Source organism: Salvia splendens, chromosome 7 (assembly GCF_004379255.2).
Source record: "Salvia splendens isolate huo1 chromosome 7, SspV2, whole genome shotgun sequence".
Classification (NCBI taxonomy): domain Eukaryota; kingdom Viridiplantae; phylum Streptophyta; class Magnoliopsida; order Lamiales; family Lamiaceae; genus Salvia; species Salvia splendens.
The window spans coordinates 35,963,655-35,978,650 of record NC_056038.1 but is presented as its reverse complement, the minus strand read 5'-3'; the positions used below and the strand labels follow the sequence as shown (position 1 = coordinate 35,978,650).

General features: G+C 41.3%; 1 protein-coding gene across 1 annotated transcript; it reads left to right on the top strand.

The window, feature by feature from the left end:
- Positions 1 to 13,602: 13,602 nt before the first annotated feature.
- On the top strand, positions 13,603 to 14,094 carry LOC121740934. Its single transcript, XM_042133592.1, has one exon. The coding sequence runs from the start codon at positions 13,627 to 13,629 to the stop codon at positions 13,888 to 13,890; it is 264 nt and encodes an 87-aa protein (XP_041989526.1). The 5' UTR covers positions 13,603 to 13,626; the 3' UTR covers positions 13,891 to 14,094.
- Positions 14,095 to 14,996: the final 902 nt, after the last annotated feature.

Here is a 14,996-nt window from a genome sequence, read left to right as displayed (position 1 = left end):
GTAGATATTATGACCTTTTTAGATTCGAAAGCAACAAAACAAAGTGTAAGCAATAATTTTGCAAAAGTAATCATATCCAATTTTAACCATAAATCAAATATTAAACTTATATAATTAAGACATAATTGTTGGGACTTAGTCAAATATTAGCAACGATTTGGATAATGTTAGGTCAATAATGTTGGTGCTCCTTATTATAGTCCCATTCATTGAGGAGCTAGGGTGTTGTGCGTTCAAGAGTCGCCAGTTCCGGGCAGGTTCACAATCTAATGCATTATTCTTTTGGAGAAACAACGATAAAATTTGATATTTTGGAGATGTCTCCTATATGACAAGTGATGTGGTTAAAGGACTTAAGCCAACATGCTTATGTTTTTTTCTAAATTTTATATAAGTAATTATATGATTTTGAATATATTGCTCATGTCAATTTTTTTTCTATGTTTAACCCTGATGGTGCGACAGTTTCGATCCTTTGGGTCGTTCTTCATATGTATATCATTGCCAGCAATAGCTATTACACCACCTCTATTATCAGATATACTTGATGTTGAGAAAACCGGGTAATTTTCTCTCAAATAGTGAAATGAACCGATTCAGTAATTTCAGAGTTAACTCAATAGGGTCTACTCGATAAAATTACTTCTCCAAATAAATTCTTTGGAAAGACTGGCGGGGACACTGTCCCTCTTAAATACCAGATTCCTAACAGAATTTATCAGTCGGTGTATTTATCACAATATAAAAACATCCAAAAGAATCGTACAAAACACTACTACCAAACCCGCAAATAATATTGAATACAATATCCCAACAGAAAATAAACCCAGAAATAAATGCGGAACAAAATAAATAATAAAGAAAGAACACACCCGAGACTTTGATAACAGAGTTCGGCCAAATTGCCTACGTCTCCGAGCACCCTCTGCAGAGCCCGCTTATATATAGATAGAGAAGAAAATACAATATTTGAGGATGATTTACATAACGTGGGGTGAGCTCCTTTTATAGGAAGCCACACCCCCAAACTACCTACTCCCCACTGATGTGGGACGGCAAAATTTTGCCAAACTTCAACACTTACGTACTGACTTTCTTCATTATGTTTGACCTATGCATTCGAGTATGTTTTCTACATAAGTCCATTGACAAGTACTATCATCACGAGTATATACTGAAGTTTTCGTTGTTGGAAATGAGACGGGTACATTTTAGTCGATACAATGTAATTGGACTTTTATGGGCACGTGGGGAGTGACAATGATCGGCCATGGCTCAGTGAAGTTAAGGATGGTGGTTTGCCCATGCGGATCCCACGTGATGTTACGGACTCCAAAAACATTGCATTCATGAATTTGTGTTACTTCTCAACCTTTTATTGTCATTCTTTATTGGATTCTCCCATTATACAAGCACCACAAATATAGCTATAAAAATTTATTACATTCAAACATTTTGTCACGATGTGTTCTGTTAATGACAATCGCAGATCTATTTTCTGTATGTTTTCTCCGGTAATTGTGATTGATTTGACGTCATGTGGTAATATATTTAGACAACTAGATATAAAAATTGTCTATTTTTTCACTTTCATCCTTCCACTAAAATGATTCTCTGTCTATTTTGTAGTAGTAAATTTATACTCCCTCCATTCCATAGTAGTGGGGGCATTTCTTTTCGGCACGGAGATTAAGAAAGTAGAGAGATGAAGAGAGAATAAAGTAAGAGAGAGTAAAGTAAGTGAGAAGAAATGTGTTAACTTTTACTAAAAAGGGAAATGACTCCACTACTATAGAATGTACCAAAATGGCAAAATGACTCCACTACTATGGAACGGAGGGAGTATCTCTAATAAGACCAGACTAAATTTTATAAGTGACAATATTTCAACCAATTTCTTTTTCTATCTCTTTCTTACTTAATAATTTTTATTAATACTCACGTCATCTACTATGAAGACTAATTTTTGTAGATATAAGTAGTATTCTTGACTTCGCCGTCCCAATGCATATTGTGATTAAAGAGCCGGTCACCGAGTTAAGACGAGAAAAATTACATAAAATCTTGTTTAGGAGTATCATTCAATTTTAATTTTGGCTCACGATCAAGATATTATAAAGTTGAATTAGTTCGACGGATGTGTCTAATTAAGTTCGTGTGCAAAATCACATCACGAAGAAAAGCTTGTGTATTTAGGGCATCCGCAGTGGTGCGGACGTCCCGACAGACATCACTGCGGACATCTCAAAAACACCTCCTGCCATGTCATACGGACTTCCCACTGCGGATGCCACGTCATACGGACATCCCACTGCACAGTGGCGGACATCCCCAAGGACATCCCGACAGACTTCCTACATTAAAAAAAATTCACAAATTCATAAATTGACAAATTAAACAATTTCCAGAAGTAAGCAATTTACGGGATTAAAATTTCGACGCAAATACGGAGATCTTACAACCACTTTATTTAAAAAAAGATACATAATTATAAAAAAACATACATAATAATTAAAAAAAATTACATAGATAAAAAAAAACCGTCAGCTCACTCCTCGGATTCCCCGCCGCAAGTACCCTCGTCGTCGCCGCCGCCTCCACCACCCCCCTCGTCGTCACTCCCCGACATGTCTCCGTTACAACCAATAATCGGGACGTCCGCGCTGACGTCCGTGATAGTCAACGCAATGGCGGACGTCCGCACGGACGTCAGCGGAAGGCCGCGGAACTGCAGTGTCCGCAACGGATGTCCGTATCCGCGTCACATGCACACAATGACGGACGTCCAGCGCGGACGTCCGGCACGCCGATCTGGCGTCCGCCACTGCGGATGCTCTTAAGCCAACATACACCATATCACTTTTGATTTGGTGTTAGCTGAATTACGTGAAAATTTAATACTTTTAAGACATTGGTGGAACTATATTGACGAGGAAAGATCAAACCTTATAAGTTGACTAATTCTATGTTATAGAATGTTAGTGTTTGAGCTCATCAAGATCGGATTGAGCTGGTGGAAGAATCAAGTCAGGAAATAGCCGTTGGGAATCAAAACAGGAACTAGCCGTTGGAAACGGTTATAACCGTTTTCGGCAAAGGAAGCTGTTCGGCAAAAGGAAGCTGTTCGGCAAAAGGAAGCTGTTTGGCAAAGGAAGCTGTTCGGCAAAGGAAGCTGTTCGGCAAAGGAAGCTGTTCGGCAAAGGAAGCTGTTCGGCGGTTTTCTTGAGCTGCATTAATTGAGCTCGATACTTCTTAAGGGAGTTGCGATTCATTCCAGAACCAACAACAACAGAAATCAAAAGTGATAGAGAGAGAATTCAAGAGAGGAAGTGTTATCTTTCAGCTGTGCGTTTTTAGCTCTCGAAGCAAGAAGTTTTCGGGCGAGTTGAGGGTTTTCCATCTTGTAAATTCTTGAGAGTTTTGAGTGCTCTTATGTTTGTAATTTCTCGAGTGATCAATAAAGAAACACACCAGATTCTGCCCGTGGATGTAGGCTTACGCCGAACCACGTAATTCGCTTGTGTTCTTCCTTGCATGTTGTCATTTCATTAATTTGCATTTCGATCATCACAACCGTAGGTTCGTTCTTCACAACGTGGCGCCGTCTGTGGGAAATTCGTCCACTGAATTGATCGAGAAGGCATAAAGTTTTGGGAGTTCTTTCTTTGTTTTTTTTCCTCAAGAAGGCGCTCAACCTGTTTGAATAATGGCTGCAGCAAGGTTTGATGTTGAAAAGTTCACAGGCCGAAATGATTTTGGCCTATGGAGGCTGAAGATGAAAGCAATCTTGATACAACAGGGTTTATGGGAAACCCTAAATGGTGGAGGCAGTAATGAGGAGGAGAAGCCAGAGCCTGATGAAAAGGAGAAGGCAAAGGCTCAAGACAGAGAGTACAAGGCATATAGTACCTTGATACTCAACCTCAATGACAGAGTCCTCAGAGAAGTTTCAAAGGAGGAGACAGCGGCTGGAGTTTGGTCCAAGTTGGAGTCATTATACATGGCCAAATCCTTGGCAAATCGGCTGCACCTGAAGCAGAAACTTCTCACTTTCAAGATTGCTGATGGAAAAGGTGTGTTGGAACAGCTCGAAGAATTTGGGAAATGCATCGATGATCTTGAGAACATTGATGAAGAGATTAAAGATGAGGACAAGGCTCTGATGTTGTTGAATTCCTTGCCACCAAGTTATGAGCATTTCAAGGATGCTATACTTCTTGGTAGAGAGTCCAAGATTGGATATGAAGAGGTGTACTCTGCTCTAAAGCTCAAGGAAATCCAGAAATCTAATCCAAAGTCCACTGAAATGGTGTCTGAGAGTCTGAGTGTTGCTGATCACAAGAAGAATGTGAAAAGAAAGTCACAGAAGAAGCCATGGAAAAACAAGACAGCTGACTGGAAAGAGACCAGATCATGCCATCACTGCAAGAAACCAGGCCACATAAAGAAGAATTGTTGGGTTTGGAAGAAGAAGCAGGCCGAGGAAGAGAATGGCAAGAACAATGCTGATATTGCAGAAGAGTTGGTGGTCCCGGAGGCTCTGTGTGTGACTGAGGACATGGAAGAACTTCCATGGATCATGGATTCTGGATGTAGCTTCCACATGTGTCCAACTAGAAGTCATTTTGAGGAAATCAAGAATGCAGCTGGATCAGTTTTGTTAGGAAATGACCAGATATGCAGAATCAGAGGAGTTGGGTCCATCAGGCTTAGACTTCATGATGGCTCCATCAGGTTACTCACTGGTGTGAGGTTTATTCCAGAGATTAAGAGGAATTTGATCTCTATTGGAGTGTTGGATGCAGCAGGATATAATTGCATATTATCTGATGGGATTATGAACATCGTCAAGAATGGTGATGTTGTTATGATGGCTGAGAGAAAGAGAAGCCTATACTATCTAAAGGCAAGTGTGGTTACTGGATCTGTGAATCTGGTGCAGGTATTAGACTTAAGAATGTGGCATCTCAGACTCGGACACTTGGGAGAAACTGGAATTAAAGAATTGGCCAAGAAGGAGCTGATTAAGCTGGAAAATCCCAATGAGCAGTTGGGTTTGTGTGAGCAATGTGTGCTCGGAAAGAGTAAGAAACTGCCCTATGGAAGAGGAATTCACAGCTCAAAGTCACCACTAGACTATGCCCACAGTGACTTGTGGGGCCCAGCTACACCAGCTTCATTGGGTGGAGGTAGATACTTTCTATCCATTATTGATGTTTTTTCTAGAAAATTATGGGTGTTTATCTTGAAGGAAAAGTCAGAGACATTCATGAAATTCAAGGAGTGGTGTAGGGAAGTGGAGGTGGAGAAAGGGTGTTCTTTGAAGTGTTTAAGAACTGATAATGGGCTGGAATTTCTGAGTGGGGAGTTTGATTCTTTCTGCAAGCAGAAAGGTATGAAGAGGCATAGGACATCTCCATCTAATCCCCAACAGAATGGAGTTGCTGAGCGCATGAATAGAACCATCCTAGAGCGAGTTAGATGTATGCTCTTTGGCTCTGGAATGGCTAAGAGATTCTGGGGTGAGGCTGTGAGTATGGCAGCAGTTCTCATCAATAGAAGTCCTTCTTCAGCTATAGCTTTTGACACTCCTGATCAGAGATGGTATGGAAAGGCCATGGATTATTCGAATATGAAGATTTTTGGTTGTATGGCTTATGCACACATCAGGCAAAGTAAGCTGGAGCCAAGGGCCTTGAGATGTGTGATGATTGGATACCAAAAGGGAGTGAAGGGCTACAGACTGTGGTGCATAGAGCCAGGAAATCAGAAAGTTATTATCTCTAGAGATGTGCAATTTGAAGAAAGTAGGATGCCATTTCTGGAAAAGGCTCAAGAGAGCCAGAGGCCATCTCATTCTGAGAAAGAACCAGAGCCTGAGAGGATGGTGGAGATGGGTGTTCCAGAACCTGAGGAGGCTGAGGAATCAGTTCAGGTGGAGGTTTCTGGAGCAGATAGAATTGCTGAGCCTGAACAGCAGATGGGAAATCATAGTGAACAAGAAGAAGCAGATGCTGATGTCTTGAACCCTGAAGAAGAGCAGCAGGATTTGGGTGACTATGTTCTAGCCAGAGATAGGGTCAGAAGAATCCCTAAACCATCTACAAGATACAGTGAAGAAGAATACTTGCTATATGCACTATGTGTTGCAGAAAACATAGAGTATGCAGAGCCTTCAAGCTTCAAGGAAGCTATGAGTTCTAAGGAGAGCAAGCAGTGGATGGAGGCTATGATAGATGAAATACAGTCCCTGATCAAGAACAAGACATGGGTGCTTGTGAAGAGACCTTCCACACAAAAACCAGTGAGTTGTAAGTGGATATACAAGAAAAAGTTGGAGGTTGGGAACAAGATTAGGTTCAAGGCTAGGCTTGTAGCTCGGGGGTTCACACAAGAGGAGGGAATAGACTATAATGAAGTATTTTCTCCAGTGGTAAAGCATGCCTCAATCAGAATTTTGCTAGCTATAGTTGCTCAAAGAAGTTGGTTTTTGGACCAACTTGATGTGAAGACAGCCTTTCTTCATGGAGAGCTTGAGGAAACTATATACATGAATCAGCCAGAGGGATTTGTGATACATGGGAGTGAAGATAAGGTTTGTCTACTAAAGAAAAGTCTATACGGTTTGAAGCAAGCAAGTAGACAATGGCATATCAAGTTTGATGAACATATGCAGAGTATGGGATTTATAAATTCCAGATATGATAGTTGTGTCTACTTCAAATCAAAGTCTGAGGGACCTGCTGTGTATTTGCTATTATATGTAGACGACATCTTGCTTGCTGGACCAGATAGACAGGAGCTAGATAGGGTGAAAGCCTTATTGAAAAAGGGATTTGAAATCAAGGATCTGGGGAGTGCTAGCAAGATTTTGGGAATGGATATATTCAGAAATGCAGATAAGAGGGTGTTGTGGTTGTCCCAAGAAGGCTACATTCAGAAAGTACTGCACAAATATCAGATTGACAAGAGTAGAGCAACCTCAGTTCCACTATCACAACAGACTAAGCTGTCCAAATCACAATGTCCCAGAAATCAGCAAGAAGAAAGAGAGATGAGCCAGATACCTTATTCCAACATAGTTGGGAGTGTGATGTATATGATGATATGCACAAGGCCTGATATTTCTCATGCGGTAAGCGTGGTGAGCAGATACATGTCCTGTCCGGGAAGAGAGCACTGGTTGGCTTTGAAAGGGATTCTCAAGTATCTCAAAGGAAGTAGTGATCTGGGAATAATGTTCAAATCAGAGAATGAAGGAGATAAGGATAGCATTATTGGGTTTTGCGATTCAGATTATGCAGCTAACCTTGATAATAGGCGCTCACAATCTGGGTACATATTTACCTTGTTCGGCTCCGCGGTGAGCTGGAAGTCTAATCTCCAATCCGTGGTGGCTCTATCGACGACGGAGGCAGAGTATATAGCTCTTGCTGAGGCAGTAAAGGAAAGCTTCTGGCTTAGGGGTATAGTTGGTGATTTTGGGGTGAAGCAAGAGAATGTTGTGATCAAGTGCGACAGCAATAGCGCGATTTGTCTCTCGAAACATCAAACATATCATGAACGCAGCAAACATATAGACGTGAGGCTGCATTTCATTCGAGATGAGGTTGAGAAGGGTGCGGTGAAGATTGAGAAGGTCAGCACCGAGCACAATGCGGCTGATGCACTTACTAAAGCCCTACCAAGATCCAAGTTCCGACATTGCTTGGATTTGGTTGGGGTGGTCCGAAATTTGTAAGTATGGGAAGGAAGGTGGAACTGGTGGTGATGGATCTTAGATTGCTCAAAGGTGGAGGATTTGTTAGTGTTTGAGCTCATCAAGATCGGATTGAGCTGGTGGAAGAATCAAGTCAGGAAATAGCCGTTGGGAACCAAAACAGGAACTAGCCGTTGGAAACGGTTATAACCGTTTTCGGCAAAGGAAGCTGTTCGGCAAAAGGAAGCTGTTCGGCAAAAGGAAGCTGTTTGGCAAAGGAAGCTGTTCGGCAAAGGAAGCTGTTCGGCAAAGGAAGCTGTTCGGCAAAGGAAGCTGTTCGGCGGTTTTCTTGAGCTGCATTAATTGAGCTCGATACTTCTTAAGGGAGTTGCGATTCATTCCAGAACCAACAACAACAGAAATCAAAAGTGATAGAGAGAGAATTCAAGAGAGGAAGTGTTATCTTTCAGCTGTGCGTTTTTAGCTCTCGAAGCAAGAAGTTTTCGGGCGAGTTGAGGGTTTTCCATCTTGTAAATTCTTGAGAGTTTTGAATGCTCTTATGTTTGTAATTTCTCGAGTGATCAATAAAGAAACACACCAGATTCTGCCCGTGGATGTAGGCTTACGCCGAACCACGTAATTCGCTTGTGTTCTTCCTTGCATGTTGTCATTTCATTAATTTGCATTTCGATCATCACAACCGTAGGTTCGTTCTTCACATAGAATTCCAAAAATAATGATCAAATTATATCTTTCCAACTGAATCAACCTTCATATAAACAATATTCTCTAATTGACAAAATTGAACAATTAATAAATACTGTAATTAGAAGTTAATCTGAATATGATACATGTATCATTCATGGAACCATATCGAACTATGCAAATGATCATTTTGAAACGAAAAAAATATTAACCATTGTAAAGCGAAATATTTTTTTAGTTCGAGATTTTATTCAATGTTATTTAAATGAAGCAGGAATAAAGTAAAATAGACTAATGTTTATATTGAAAACATATGAGATATTTAAAATAAAGAAAAGAAAAATGTGACATTTTGAATGTTACAATTAACTCCCTTCGACCCAGATTAAGTACAATATTTTTTGCAGTTTTGTTTGTGAGTTGAATAGAAAAATGATAAAGTAAGAGGGAGACTAAAATAAAGATAGTGATCTTTATATTTTAAGAAATTTATTCCCTCTAGACTCTAATTATGTCTCATATTGACTGATGTGAGTTTTAAAAAAAAATATTTGACTATCAAAGAAAATCGATGTAAAATATTAGTAATGTGAGTCCCACTTTTATACTCCATAATCTTAGTTTTATAGTATTTTTTTGGTACATAACTGCGGCAGCGCCCAGAAAGAGAAACTAACGAATATAAAAAGCAATTAATCTATCATGAAGCAACCAACTGCTAATACCCACCGGTGGATTTTCTAAAATATGAACTCCTCTAGAAAAGCTATATGCATAGTGCGACAAAATATTAGCTGCAAAGTTACCTTCTCTGTGCACATGACGAACCACAGCAGACTCGAAATTTTGGAGTAGGTCTTGTACCTTGTATACTATGGAGCGACAATTAGCAGAGATATCAAAATTTCCTAGAATCATAGCGACTCCAACAAGGCTATCACTCTCCACTTCTACCTTCCTAATTCCTCGAGACTTTGCCAACTTTAATCTATAGAATAAGCACCAAGCTTCTGCTGTTAAAATGGAGCACATGTGGAGAGCATTTACAAAGAATAGGGAAATGAAATTAGACATTTATTCGGTTTCAAATAGAAAAATATGAGATGTTTGAAGTATCACTTAAAATGCAACATTATAGAAAGAAAAATATGTTACTCCCTCCGCCCATCATTTAAAGAGTGATTTTGACTTAACACGAGTTTTAAGAAATTATTTAATTTTATGAAAAAAAGTAAAAGGAGAAATTAAGTGAAATGTGTGAACTATTTTTATATAATTTTATAGTAATAAATTGTGAGTAAAAAGTTACTCCCTTCGTTTCTCCATAGTTGAGTCATTTTTTCATTTTGGGAAGTTTCCTCATAGTTGAGTCATTTCCCTATATAGTAACTTTTTTCTCTATCTTACTACTTTATTATCTCTACTTTATTCACTTTCTACTTTATTATCTCTACTTTTTTCCCTCTCTTACCTTTTATCTATTTATTTAACACATTCAACATCTCTTTCTTAAACTCTGTGCCGAAAATTTTTGCCTCAAGTATGAAGAAACGTAGGGAGTATTAGAATGTGAGGCCCGTGTACCAAAAGTGGAAAATAGTTAATACTCCTCCGTCCCACTTAAGATGCTCACCTTTCTTTTTTAGTTTGTTTCATTCAAGATGTTCACTTTCTATATTTAGAAAAAAAATCGCTCCCATCTCTACTTATTAAAATATTCAACTACATTTTTCTCTCTATTTACTCTACTTAATAACTCTTTCGTGTCACTCAAGAATATGAACATCTTGAGTGGGAAGGAAATAACTCTTTAAATTATAGACCATCCAAATAACAAAATTGTTCTTTTAATGGAGGACAAAGGGAATGAGATTAGGCTAAGAGCATCCACAGTGGGGCGGACGATAGTCTGCTTTATGCATCGTCCGCCCCATCGTCCTCCACTGCAGCTCCGCGTCCTATGCGATTTCCATCCTCCACGCCCTATGCATCCTCCACGGACGATGAACCATTTTTTGCATCCTCCGGCCAATTCTCCGCCCCATTGCGGGGGTAAGGAGGATAGGTTCGGACGATGCACACATTTTCATTTTTTAGTTTTTTTGTATTTTTCTTCTATATATATCACCAATTTTTTTACTTCATTTCACACCTTTCACTCTACTCTCTTCCCCATCTCAATTTCTCTCTAAATTCAATAATGAATTCCGACGATTTTCCAAATTTGCAAGCATAAAATATAAAAAATAAATAATAAATACTGACGATAAGATTTGCCTTTAATTTCTGGTGTTTTTATATTTATTCTTGCTAATTGATATATTTGCAAACATAAAAATAAAAAAAAAACAAATACAAAATAAGAGTTAAAATTATAGGACGGACTATAAAGCGTTTCACTGATGTGGTGGAGGATAGGGCGCCTATAGGGTGTTTGGATGCTCTAAGATGAGGTGGGGCCCAATAGGAGTAAATAATTGAATAAAGTTGAAAGTAGTGGGCCCATTGGGTTTGAGCGATTGATGACACTTGGTGGATAAGCTCGACTATGCCCCACACTCACTTTATTCCCGTTTCAATTTTTTTTAATTGAAAAAAAATATTCCCATCTAAATATAGTACTTAGGGTGTCCACTATAAGGTGGACACGCCCAATAGCCCCGCCCCAGTTTTTTGTCCATAGCCCTAATTTTTTGTCCATAGCCCCAAAATTCTATTTACGCCACTATAGTGGACAACTCCAATAGCCCCAAAATTTTATAATCAATTTTCGTTTTTAAATATTTTTTAGTTTCAATCAAGTGTAATTTAAATAATCGCAGTGTAAATAACTAGAATACGAGGTAATTAGGCCGAATATTCGTTGTATTGCATACCGGTAAAATTATACAACGAATAATGAAAATAAAATACAACAACAAAACTCCGGCACCGTCTACTCGGTGTCGGAGTCGGCTTCCTCGTCTTCCTCTTCTTCTTCTTCTCCTCCTCCTCTCTCGCTGCTGCCGGCCGCGGTATCCCCAGGCGCATTATCAACCAACCCCAGTCGACTCTCAAGCCGATTGATGAGCCTCTTGTAGACGTTCTTGACGTACGGGTCAGTTTCCCCTGCGTATGACCTGCATACGTCTTGCAGTTGTTGCATCAACGTTACGTCTATGCTATTGGCCAATACCTCGTGGGGTTGCACCGTGGGCTGTGGGATTGGGGCAGACTGGGGGATGCGCGATCCGGACGCGGCCGCCGTTTGGCGGGAAGCACTTCTACCTCCTCTGGCTTGTTGTCCCATGGGCCGTCGTCGCCTAATGTGAGTCGCGGCTGGCTCTTCGACTTGCTCGTCGGACTGCTCGAACTCGTGCGAGCCGCTCCCACTGCTGTATTCCCCGGCAAGGTTGTGCCTTGTGCGCTTCGAGCCACCGGCTGTTTCCACCTCGTTCGCCACGATCGACCTGAATTTCGGACAATCCGCGAGGACAAGATACTCCTCCCACAAGGTGAACTTCGGCTGGCCCGTCTTGCGGTATTGGCCCTCCGACAGGGTCTTCACATCTTCTGCGCTTCTGCCACTCTCGGCGTGGCGAAGGTTGTTCTCGTATATGGACGCGAACAGCTTGGTAGCCCGCAGTATCCTACCGAACTTTTTTCGGATCTGTTCTGGGTCGCGCTTCTCGGCGCCGTCGGGCTTCAATTCCTCGTATGCCATCATGACGCGCCTCCAAAAGCTCCCCGACTCCTGATCGGTACCAACCACGGGGTCCGAAGTGATAGCATCCCACGCCTTCGCCACGGCAATGCTCTCGTCTTTGCTGTATGGCTTGCCGCGGCTGGACCCCTCGGGCTGATCACCGCTACCGCCGGGGCCACTGCCCTCGCTACTCGCAATGCCGGGGGAGCTGCCCGAGTGTCCACCGACGTTGCCGGTGCCACGACTGCCGCCTCCGCCCCTAGGGCCTCTGCCCCTACTGCCACCAGAGCCCCGGCTGCCGCCATCTCCTCGGGTCGGAACGGGTGTTTCCACCCGCGCTACTGGCGTATCTCGGATGCCGGTACTGAGCAGACCCAACATAGTATCAAATGCGACTTGATCTGCTTCGGTGATTGGAGATTGGCTGGCTTGAAAAGGGGAACCCGGCCGCGCCAGGTGAAGCGCGTCTAGGTTGGGTCGGTAATCTCCAAAAGCGGAACGACTCAGATTCCGTTGTAAAGCGGGCGGCGTTGGTGAGGATCTCCACGACTGAGATGGAGGAAGGGGTGGACTCGATGCCCACGGTGGTGGTGATTGATTCCAACTCCAAGACTGTGACGGAACCGCATATCCGCCAAATCCCGACGGCTGAGAAGCATATCCGGCAAAACCCGACGGCTGAGATGGATTGCTGTCATATCCCGATTCCTCAGTGTCGGGTGATTCGTCATCTCCTCGGTGCATTTTGTAGAGAGTGTTTTTGTAGAAAGTGGGTGTATGGATGTTGTGAAAATGGGAGTGGGGGAGGAGGGAGAGTGGTATTTATATAGATATGAAAAACGAAAAAAAAAAAAATTTCAAACCATGCGGCTAATCGCAACCGCCGCGGCTAATCTTCGTGGCACTATAGGCGCCGCGCCTATAGGCGCGGCTATAGCCACCCCGCCGCGTCCTCGCCCCACTCGCGGCGAAGCCTCGTCCGCCGCCCTCCCCCCCCCCACCAGCCGCGTCCACCCTCGCGGCGGACACCCCCTCCACTATAATAGCCGCGCCTACCGCCCCGCTTCCGCCCCGCTCGCGGCTATAGCCGCGTCCACCTTATAGTGGACGCTCTTAGAATGCAATTTTTAGGAAACACTTAAAATTGGGAATTAAAAATGATTAAGACTTTTATTAATCCATTGGTCCTCATTTAGCGTTAATAGTATTCAAGATTTTGGCCAGGTAGCATTTTCCTATCAATTAGTTAAAATTACTCAAACTTGAATTGGTCCGAAATTATTAGAAAATGATTTAATCATGATATAAAAACAAAATTAATTATATGTACCATTATCTTGCGTTAAGTACAAATCAGTATATATTTAAATAAACAATATCATAAGATTCCATATTATCTAATTCATCAAACTAAACTAAAAAAGATTCCAAAATAGAGTGTAATTTACCAAATCACCCCTAACCGATCTATAAATGCCCTATTTACCTTATTAGAAGGAGAGCAAATCACAAAAGCAAAATTAATCATTCGGAAGAAATGAGTTACATGAACAGAATGTGGATGGCCGCCAGCGTCTCCTTCGTCAACGGCCACTCCGACAAAGGGCAGAAGCTGAAATCCGGCCTCGCTTCCCTCAACCACGGCGGCAAGAAGCGCTTTTTCTCCGCCCCCGATATCCGCCCCTTCTCCGGCGCACTCAACACCGATATGGAAGGGCTCTCCGCCGCCGCCGACAGGAGGGGCCAGGCGGACGATTCTCTCCGGCAAGTCATGTACTTGAACTGCTGGGGACAGAGCTGACCGTCGGAATCCCCAAAACTGCCCGCAGGGGTAAAATTGTAAATTCATGGATCCAACCGAGTTCAATCGCGCTTTCCGAGATGCTGAAGTGACCCGGATTTGGGGTGGAAAATGGGAGATTTGGGAAGATGGAGGACCTGATTGTAAATTTTGTAAAATTGAGTATGTATATTGTTTGTAGCATCAATGAAGCCAACTTTTTTATTTCCTTTGCTCTGTTTGTTAATTATTGAATAAATTACTCACAGGAGCGTAGCGCAATTGGCAACGGAGGGACAAATCTTGCTGAATTGAATAAATTGTTGATAGATTAGGGCAGGTCATCTGCCTACTCCACTATGGAGCTATCAAAATCGAAACTAGCACTATTAATTAGAGAAGAGTACTTCATTCGAAATATTTGATATTTGCCCTGAAAAATGGCATAGGAATAACTCAAAAATGACTAATTTCTATAAGTTGTTACATGAATACATCAGCCCGAGTTTTACGAAACAGAATCTAAATCCACTGGTGAAAGTGGGCGACATTTGACATTACTTTTACTAAACCATCATTAAATTGGAATCCGTAGCTAGGATATCTCAACTCATCTATTCTTTACAAACGTCTAACATTTCCCTTCCAATTTCAAATGAATTTTGCCTACGAAAAATTTAGGGACTGTTTTATTTTTGTTTGTTGGCTTATATTTATAAATATTAAGATAACGAGAAACAATTGCAAGTTTCTTTTTTTCACTTTCTGTGTTTGCATTAATTTCACTAAAGAATTAGTGAAATATTACAAAAGCGTGATACAAGAAGCAGATTATAGTAATTTAATTGATGGAAGAATTTCTCAACAGTAGTAGTAGTGCTCTTTTTAATTCGTTGAGTAAACACATTGTACAATTATATTTTTATTCTTTATTATAGTACATAAGAAAAACTTTACTTACGTTTTGGTGGTCAAGCGCGTAACTTTAAAATATACCCTGTCCTTGAAATGTAGAAACGACAAAATCGAAAATGTTAAAGTCCTGATTTAATTGACCATAATTTAACCAAGCTTCATGATTTATCTAAAAATAAAACAACACTAGACAAGTTGTATTAAGAACGAAG

What these genes read in the sequence shown, in the direction of transcription:
- LOC121740934 (XM_042133592.1), top strand. Translation starts at nt 13,627, where the DNA reads ATGAGTTACATGAACAGAATGTGGATGGCCGCCAGCGTCTCCTTCGTC.